The following is a 10,000-nucleotide window of genomic DNA, read 5'->3' as shown; positions in this document are numbered from 1 at the left end:
TGATCCGGTGGTACTGGAGTGGATCGCCAGGAGGCCGAAGAGCCACTGCCGTCCGGCAGGTGGCGGAGTGACCAGCTGCCAATGGGCAGGAGGCGGAGGAGCCCGCAGCCATCCGCCAGGAGGTGAAGTCCGGTGCCATCGCCCGACATCGCGGAGGATCGCTGCACAGCTGGCTGAGAACCGAATGGCAGGGAACCTGAGGTTTTTTTTTTTTTCGCTCTCTCTCCCCTCTCTCTCTCTCTGGCTGTCCTGCTCGCCTCCAGGAAGGGGGTCGGCCATTGGGGGTATGTGACGAGGAGGAAGGCGTGGCCTGGCCATGACATAAGGCATAGCTATACCTTAAATATCTTTAAAAAGATTGCACAGTGAAAATGAACACTTCAAGACAGTCTTTGTCTAACAGAATGTTTAAAACTGACCAAAAATGTTACTTTACAAATCACCATTTTAAAATGGAAAAGGCACCGATTTCACTGAATGACCCAAAGACTTTAGTTCGACTGAAACTTTCTTGTATATGTGGACAGACAGCTGATGACATACTAGTATACTAACACTGATCATGTACTATTATTGGACAGTTGAGGATTAAACATTATCAAAGGGAGCAGTGATGCTGTGGTGTCATTCAGGAATGAGCGGTACCTTGACCTCCGCTGTCTCCTCGAGATGTTGTCACCTTGTTCAAGAGAGTGTGTAAGAAATCATGTTCAGCTACGACCCTACACACACACACACACACACACACACACACACACACACATGCAAACAGAAACAAAAAATCTGTGAACACTTTCTAATACCATCATCCATCCATCTTCAACCGCTTATCCGAAGTCAGGTCGCGGGGGCTGCAGCTCCAGCAGGGGGCCCCAAACTTTCCTATCCCGAGCCACAGATGCCCAAACCACCTCAACTGACTCCTTTCGACGCTCTACTCCGAGCTCCTCACGGATGACTGAGCTCCTCACCCTATCTCTAAGGGAGAAGCCCGCCACCCTTCTGAGGAAGCCCATTTCGGCCACTTGTACTCGTGACCTAGTTCTTTCGGTCATGACCCAACCTTCATGACCATAGGTGAGGGTCGGATCAAAAATTGACCGGTAGATCGAGAGCTTTCCCTTCCGGCTCAGCTCTCTTTTCGTGCCAACGGTGCGATAGAGCGAGTGCAATACCGCCCCCGCTGCCCCGATTCTCCGGCCAACCTCCCGCTCCATTGTCCCCTCGTGAACAAGACCCAGAGGTACTTGAACTCCTTCACTTGGGGCAACTTTCTAATACGTTTTATTAATAACACAAAGGGAGACGTTTAGTAGAATATCCTGGCCACTCTTTTCCAAATGATGAAAGTGAATTGGGACGGACAGTGTGGAGCTCCAAAAGGGACATAAAAGTATCATATAAGTATTATTAACTATCTTATATGAAAAAGAGCGGCCAGGATATTCAACGAAACATCTCCTTTTGTGTTCTACGGATGAAAGAAAATCATGGGTTTAGAACAACATGAGGGTGAGTATAATAACATAATTTTTATTTTAGGGGAACTGTCTCTTTAAGATACAGAGGAGGACAGGTACGGGAAAGAGACAAGACTTACGGATGAAACGGAATGAAATATTGCTTCTCTTCGTCACATTCCATCTTTCCTTTTATGATGTCACTGATGTCCATCACTGCCAGTAAGCACAGAAATACAATCAGACCAATCACAGAGAGCTCAGCTAATGATGCAATGCACCTTACAGCCAATCAGAAAGCGTGAGTGTCCAACACGAGACATGTTGAGGCAAACTATGATGGCTACTCTATGTTGTAAAGGTATAGCTGACTTACTAATGTATAGTAAAGTTCATCATGACATATTCCAGAATTTAAAATGGCACAGTCATTGTGTTACCTGCGACACCAAATGGTCTTCTCAAACCCCCCGTCCATTTCTTATGATTAGCATCTTTCAGATCCATCCGGCCAACACGTACAATCTGACAGATCAGATAGATTTTCTCTCTATTCAAGTCTTTATTCCCTAGATCCTACAGAGAGAGAGAGAGAGAGAGAGGGAGAGATGGGAGAGAGAGGTAGAGAGAGAGAGAGAGAGAGAGAGAGAGAGAGAGAGAAAGAGAGAGAAAGAGAGATGGGAGAGAGAGAAAGAGAGAGGTAGAGAGTGAACGAGAGAGGTAGAGAGAGAGAGAACGAGAGAGGTAAAGAGAGAAAGAGAGATGGGAGAGAAAGAGAGAGGTAGAGAGAGAACGAGAGAGGTAAAGAGAGAAAGAGAGATGGGAGAGAGAGAGAGAGAGAGGTAGAGAGAGAGAGTTAGAGAGAGAAAGAGAGGTAGAGAGAGAGAGAGAGAACAAGAGATGGGAGAGAGGTAGAGAGAGAGAGAGAGAACGAGAGAGGTAGAGAGAGAGAACGAGAGAGGTAGAGAGAGAAAGAGAGATGGGAGAGAGAGGTAGAGAGAGAGAGAGAGAACAAGAGATGGGAGAGAGAGGTAGAGAGAGAGAGAGAGAACGAGAGAGGTAGAGAGAGAGAGAACGAGAGATGTAGAGAGAGAGAGAATGAGAGAGGTAGAGAGAGAGAGAACGAGAGAGGTAGAGAGAGAAAGAGAGATGGGAGAGAGAGGTAGAGAGAGAGAGAGAGAGAACGAGAGAGGTAGAGGTAGAGAGAGAAAGAGAGATGGGAGAGAGAGAGAGAGAGAGAGAAAGAAGCTAAATTAAATAATTCTTCTTTCGAAAGCGTGGAGCAAAATTAATTTTAAAGGCATCAAACGCAACCAAAAACCATCCAGATGACTTTATAACAAGCTTTTTTTTTTAAGTCACGAGTCACTCAGACATCAAATTAAATAAGAGAGAACTCCTCTAAATATCGACTTACTGTAAAAACCACCTTCAGACTGTTGAGCATTTCAATGTCTTTCGGCAAACCTTTATCACCCCATCGCACCAAATAATTCTCACTGCAATGAAAGAGAGATTAAAGGGTTAGTTAACTCAAAAATGAAAATCCTGTCATCATTTACTCACTCTCAAAAGAGATGCTAGACAGAATATTCAGTCTCAGTCACCATTCACTTGTATTGTGTGGAAAAAGATGCAATGGAAGTGAATGGTGACTGAAGCTTATGTTCTACGAAACATCTCATTGTATTTAATCGAAGAATAAAATCTGGAATAGCACGTTTTTTTATGATGTTCTACCTGATATTAGTCTGTTTGATGGGGTCATACAGAGACATAAAGAGTTCAGAATCCTCTCCGATACGACACACGAAATTCCGCACAAAAACATAGAGACTGTGCGTCGGGGAAGACTGGATCCGAGCGGATACTCCGGAATGGTCCATTTGAACATTGGACTGCACAGAGCAGAAGAGGAGAGACAGGAATTATTATTAAGTATATTTTTACATTTTTAAAACTAAATTTGAGTGGCATTTACCCATGCAAAACTCACAATGTTAGGGTGTTGTGGGTGGTTGCCAAGGCATTGCTATGCAGTTACTAAAATGTTCTGAGTGGTTTATAGCATGTTGCTATGCAGTTACTAGGGTGTTCTGGGTGATTGCCAGGACATTACTCTGCAGTTGCTAAAGTGTTGTAAGTGGTTTTTAACGTGTTGCTATGCAGTTGCTAGGGTGTTCTGGGTGGTTGTAAGGACATTGTTATGTGGTTACTAGGGTGCTCTTAGTGGTTTTTAGCATTTTTTTATATGATTGCTTGGCTGTTTTGTGTGGTTGCAAGGGCATTGCAATGTGGTTGTTAGGGTGCTCTTAGTGGGTTTCAGTCTGTTGCTATGCAGTTGGTGTTCTGGGTGATCACCAGGGTGTTGCTATGCAATTGTTAATGCATTTTAAGTGTTGCTATGCAGTTGCTAGTGTGTTCTAGGTTGTTGCTATGGCATTGCTACTCAGCTGCTAAAGTGTTGTAAGTGGTTTTTTACATGTTGCTATGCAGTTGCTAGGGTGTTCTGAATGATTGCCATTGTGTTGCTATGCAGTAGCTAAAGTGTTGAAAGCGGATTTTAGCGTGTTGCTATTGCTGAGGTACTCTGAGTGGTTGCTATGTGATTGTTAGGGTGTTCTTAGTGTTTTTTTGCATCTTGTTATGCAGTTGCTAGGATGTTCTTGCTGGTTGCCAGGGCTTTGCTTTGCTATGTGATTGCTTGCAAGCTCTTAGTAGTTTTTAGCATCTTGTTATGTTATTGCTAGGATGTTCCAGGTGGTTGCAAGGGCATTGCTACGTGGTTGTTAGGCTGCTCTTGGTGGTTTTTAGTCTGTTGCTATGCAGTTGCTAAGCTGTTCTGGGTGATCATCAGGGTGTTGCTATGGAGTTGTTAAAGTGTTGTAAGTCATTTTTAGTCTGTTGCTATGCTGTTGCAGTGGTGTTCTGAATGGTTGCCAGGGTGTTGCTATGCAGTAGTTAAAGTTGAAAGTGTTTTTTAGCGTTTTGCTATTGCTGAGGTGTTCTGAGGGGTTGCCAGATCATTGCTAGGATGATTTGGTGGTTGCCAAGGTGTCACTTTGCAGTTAATAAAGTGTTTTAAGTGGTGTTTAGCATGTTGCTATGTGGTTAATAGAGTGTTCTAGGTTGTTGCCTGGGCATTGTTATGCAGTTGCTAAAGTGTTGTTGGTGTTTTTTAGCGTGTAGCTATTCTTTATGTATATTATATTATATATTATATTTCAGTTAAACTCACAATGTTTCAAAATAATGTCAATATATGTTTTTGTCCAAATCATGCAGCCCTAGCCAGGGCTAATGTTGCTAACATTTGCTAAAGTTTTGTAAATGTTTTTTTAAGCGTGTTTCTACATGGTTTCTAGAGTGTTCTAAGTGGTTGCCAGGGCATTGCTTTGTAGTTGCTAAGATGTTCTGCATGGTTCAGGTGCGGCTTGTCAACATGGGCATGTAGGGCAGAGTCCCGCCTAAACATTCATCCACTTGAAAACATAGATCCATACCATATAAGTATATGTATATAATAATGTAATTTGTTTGCCTGTACATATGTTAAAAATGCTGACGTGTGTATTTAAAAGCAGGCCTAGTATAAGTCGTAAAGTAACTGAAAGCTCCGTTACCCACTGTTTGATATACGTAGACATTCAAGCATGTGGTACAGAGTCTGCTGAACTCAACAGCGCCCCTCAGTTTTACCAATGGAAATCTGTGGTCAATTATGGTACTGCAATGAGCCCTATGAGAATGAAACTGCCCATACATAGTGCCAAACCAAAGGTTTCAACTTTAGTATTAGTGGTTTATATAACAGTTATATTCTGTTGAAATGCATCTGCTAGGGTGTTATGGGCGGTTGCTTTCTGGTCCGAGTCAAAAGAGTCCACTACATGTCTTTATGATATTCTGATCTCTACAGACTACATTTTGAGGTATCATTCATATTAAGGATTATGTCAGTTCAAATCCCTAACTCTAACTATAAGCAATTTTAATAGTGATTCTTGCCTTAGCAAATACTACTAATTAGCCCAATGAAGTTGTGTTAAGTTTGATCCACCTCACTTAAGCTAAATATTAATGAATATTTTCTCTACATGTATTATGAGTTCAGAAATGGAGCAGAATTCCACTGAGGAACGGGAGAGTCCCGGGAGCTAATTACATTAGTTTGTTCAGTCATGCTGAGCATTTACACTGTTTTGCTTAATTAAAATGACCATCTCCTGCTCTCGAATGCACTCTAGAACATGTGAGAAAGTCTCTGTGGTTTAATTCCCGGCGTTAGTATTCAAATCATTAAATGAAAGTGAAATAAAAACCTGTTCCTCTTTTATTCGTTCTGTGATCTTCACTGTAGCATCCTCGTGTGCTCTGAAGAGACTGATTACACTGGCTCGTTCAGGGTCTAGAATATTCCCATTGCAATCCCGAACTACCACATCCAATTCCAAGATCCTACAGAGAGAAAAAGAAAGAAACCACGGATGACATTGGTTCATTTGAAACAGACGTGGAAACAAATGGAGGAGACAAGTGAAAAAGTTACTTATTTCCGTAGTCGATCTTTGACGTGATTTTCTGTTTGAGCTCCTTAAACTCGTCGTTTGGCAACGTTCCAGAGAGAAGCTGTGAGCGCCACTCCATTAGATCCCACATCAGCCTCTGGACCTGACTGAAACGCTCCTTCTTACTGGCCAGCTAAAGTAGAAAGACAAGCACTGTTTGGTCAGATGTTAAGGATTTACAGAACCTGAATGGCACGTCGAGAGCACTGTATTGTGGAATATAGGATGTCACACTGTGTGCTCTGGTTGTAAAGTGTGCTTTAGACAAATGTACAAAGTAGGTCATACTAGTATTCTATCAAACAGAATATACAGAATGATATATTTTCACTGCTAAAATACTATGTGTATTATGGTACTGTAGCTTGTTATTTTTAACATATCCAAAGTTCAAATCCTTACCATAAAGAGTTGTTTCCAGATGCTGCCCCATTCTCTCAATGTGGTGGTGACCTCCTTAACCAGGGGCATCTCAACAGAGGTTATGATCTCTTCATCTCTACAATGAGAGAGTGAGTGAGAGAGAGAGAGAAGACAGAAAAGGATGGATGGATGTCTAGACACTCTAGATAGATAGATGTCAAGGTAGATAGCTGTGTAGAAAGATGTCTAAATGTCTATAAAGAACTCTTAATGTCTAGATAGATGTCTAGAAAAGATAGATGTATAAATGTCTAGCTAGACATCAATATGTCTAGATAGAGGTCTAATTCTTGGTAAATGTCTAGAAAAGAGAGATGTCTAAATGTCTAGAAAAGATAGAGGTCTAAATGTCTAGATAAATGTCTAGAAAAGATAAAGGTCTAAATATCTTGATAATGTGTAGAAAATATGGATGTATAATTTTCTATCTAGACATCTAAATGTCTTGAAAGACATCTACATTTCCAGATAATGTCTAAAAAAATAGTTATCTAGATAAGATAGATGTCTAAATGTCTAGATATGTCTATATAGATGCCTTAATGTCTATATAGATGTCTAAATAAGGTACATATCTAGATTTCTAGATAAGATAGATATCTAGATAGATTCCTAAATGTCTAGATAGATGTCTAAATGTCTAGAAAGAACTCTTAATGTCTAGATAGATGTCTAACGGTCTTGATAAATGTCTAGAAAAATAGAGGTCTAAATATCTTGATAAATGTGTAGAAAATATGGATGTATAATTTTCTATCTAGACATCTAGACATAATAGTCTTGAAAGACATCTACATTTCCAGATAATGTCTAAAAAATAGATGTCTAGATAAGATAGATGTCTAAATGTCTAGATAGATATCAATATGTCAAGACAGATGTCTAGATAGAGGTCTAATTCTTGGTAAATGTCTAGAAAAGAGAGATGTCTAAATGTCTAGAAAAGATAGATGTCTAAATGTCTAGATAAATGTCTAGATAAATGTCTAGAAAGATAGATGTATAAATGTTTAGAAAAGATAGATGTCTAAATGTCTAGCTAAATGTCTAGAAAAGATAGATGTATAAATGTCTAGATAAATGTCTAGATAAATGTCTAGAAAGATAGATGTATAAATGTTTAGAAAAGATAGATGTCTAAATGTCTAGCTAAATGTCTAGAAAAGATAGATGTATAAATGTCTAGCTAGACATCAATATGTCAAGAGATAGGTTTTAATGTTAAGAGAGATGTCTAAATGTCTTGATAAATGTCTAGAAAAGATAGAGGTCTAAATATCTTGATAAATGTGTAGAAAATATGTATGTATAATTTTCTATCTAGACATCTAAATGTCTTGAAAGACTTCTACATTTCCAGATAATGTCTAAAAAATAGATGTCTAGATAAGATAGATGTCTAAATGTCTAGATAGACATCAATATGTCAAGACAGATGTCTAGATAGAGGTCTAATTCTTGGTAAATGTCTAGAAAAGAGAGATGTCTAAATGTCTAGAAAAGATAGATGTCTAAATGTCTAGATAAATGTCTAGATAGATGTCTAGATAAGATAGATGTCTAAATGTCTAGATAGACATCAATATGTCAAGACAGATGTCTAGATAGAGGTCTAATTCTTGGTAAATTTCTAGAAAAGAGAGATGTCTAAATGTCTAGAAAAGATAGATGTCTAAATGTCTAGATAAATGTCTAGATAAATGTCTAGAAAGATAGATGTATAAATGTTTAGAAAAGATAGATGTCTAAATGTCTAGCTAAATGTCTAGAAAAGATAGATGTCTAAATGTCTAGCTAAATGTCTAGAAAAGATAGATGTATAAATGTCTAGCTAGACATCAATATGTCAAGAGATATGTTTTAATGTTAAGAGAGATGTCTAAATGTCTTGATAAATGTCTAGAAAAGATAGAGGTCTAAATATCTTGATAAATGTGTAGAAAATATGTATGTATAATTTTCTATCTAGACATCTAAATGTCTTGAAAGACTTCTACATTTCCAGATAATGTCTAAAAAAATAGATGTCTAGATAAGATAGATGTCTAAATGTCTAGATAGATGTCTAGAAAAGATAGATGTCTAAATGTCTAGCTAAATGTCTAAGAAAAGATAGATGTCTAAATGTCTAGCTAGACATCAATATGTCAAGAGATATGTTTTAATGTCAAGATAGATGTCTAAATGTCTTGATAAATGTCTAGAAAAGATAGAGGTCTAAATATCTTGATAAATGTGTAGAAAATATGGATGTATAATTTTCTATCTGGACATCTAGACATAATAGTCTTGAAAGACATCTACATTTCCAGATAATGTCTAAAAAATAGATTTCTAGATAAGATAGATGTCTAAATGTCTAGATAGACATCAATATGTCAAGATAGATGTCTAGATAGAGGTCTAATTCTTGGTAAATGTCTAGAAAAGAGAGATGTCTAAATGTCTAGATAAATGTCTAGAAAAGATATATGTCTAAATGTCTAGATAAATGTCTAGAAAAGATAGACGTCTAAATGTCTAGATAAATGTCTCAAAATGTCTCTATGATTTGAAAGACATCTACATTTCCAGATAATGTCTAAAAAAATAGATATCTAGATAAGATAGATGTCTAAATGTCTAGATATGTCTATACAGATGCCTTAATGTCTATATAGATGTCTAAATAAGGTACATATCTAGATTTCTAGATAAGATAGATATCTAGATAGATTCCTAAATGTCTAGATAGATGTCTAACTGTCTTGATAAATGTCTAGAAAAGATAGAGGTCTAAATATCTTGATAAATGTGTAGAAATTATGGATGTATAATTTTCCATCTAGACATCTAAATGTCTTGAAAGACATCTACATTTCCAGATAATGTCTAAAAAAATAGATGTCTAGATAAGATAGATGTCTAAATGTCTAGCTATACATCAATATGTCAAGATAGATGTCTTGATAGAGGTCTAATTCTTGGTAAATGTCTAGAAAAGAGAGATGTCTAAATGTCTAGAAAAGATAGATATCTAAATGTCTAGATAAATGTCTAGAAAAGATAGATGTCTAAATGTCTAGATAAATGTCTAGAAAAGATAGATGTCTAAATGTCTAGATAAATGTCTAGAAAAAATAGATGTATAAATGTCTAGCTAGACATCAATATGTCAAGAGATATGTTTTATTGTCAAGAGAGATGTCTAACTTTCTTGATTAATGTGTAGAAAATATGGATGTATAATTTTCTATCTAGACATCTAAATGTCTTGAAAGACATCTACATTTCCAGATAATGTCTAAAAAAATAGATGTCTAGATATATTTCTAGATAAGATAGATGTCTAAATGTCTAGATGGATGTCTAGAAAAGATAGACGTCTAAATGTCTAGAAAAGATATATGTCTAAATGTCTAGCTAGAAATCAATATGTCAAGAGAGATGTTTTAATGTCAAGATAGAGGTCTAAATGTTTTAATGTTTTTATCTATTTTTCTATCTAAACATCTAAATATCTTGAAAGACATCTATATTTCCACATGTCTAAAAAAATAGATGTCTAGA

The 10,000-nt window shown here is 37.5% G+C and overlaps 1 protein-coding gene across 1 annotated transcript in view; it reads right to left on the bottom strand.

The window, feature by feature from the left end:
• Nucleotides 1-10,000, bottom strand: part of LOC127659710 (dedicator of cytokinesis protein 2) — a 152,645-nt gene that overhangs the window by 138,061 nt on the left and 4,584 nt on the right. Inside the window, 8 exon segments of the mRNA XM_052149655.1 lie at nucleotides 646-722; nucleotides 1,601-1,676; nucleotides 1,901-2,036; nucleotides 2,878-2,959; nucleotides 3,201-3,358; nucleotides 5,783-5,918; nucleotides 6,010-6,161; nucleotides 6,431-6,527. Of these exon segments, the coding sequence (XP_052005615.1) occupies nucleotides 646-722; nucleotides 1,601-1,676; nucleotides 1,901-2,036; nucleotides 2,878-2,959; nucleotides 3,201-3,358; nucleotides 5,783-5,918; nucleotides 6,010-6,161; nucleotides 6,431-6,527 (914 nt within the window).

This window comes from Xyrauchen texanus, chromosome 19 (genome assembly GCF_025860055.1).
Source record: "Xyrauchen texanus isolate HMW12.3.18 chromosome 19, RBS_HiC_50CHRs, whole genome shotgun sequence".
Taxonomy (NCBI): domain Eukaryota; kingdom Metazoa; phylum Chordata; class Actinopteri; order Cypriniformes; family Catostomidae; genus Xyrauchen; species Xyrauchen texanus.
The sequence above is the reverse complement of the archived record's forward strand: the minus strand, read 5'-3'. Positions and strand labels throughout refer to the sequence as shown.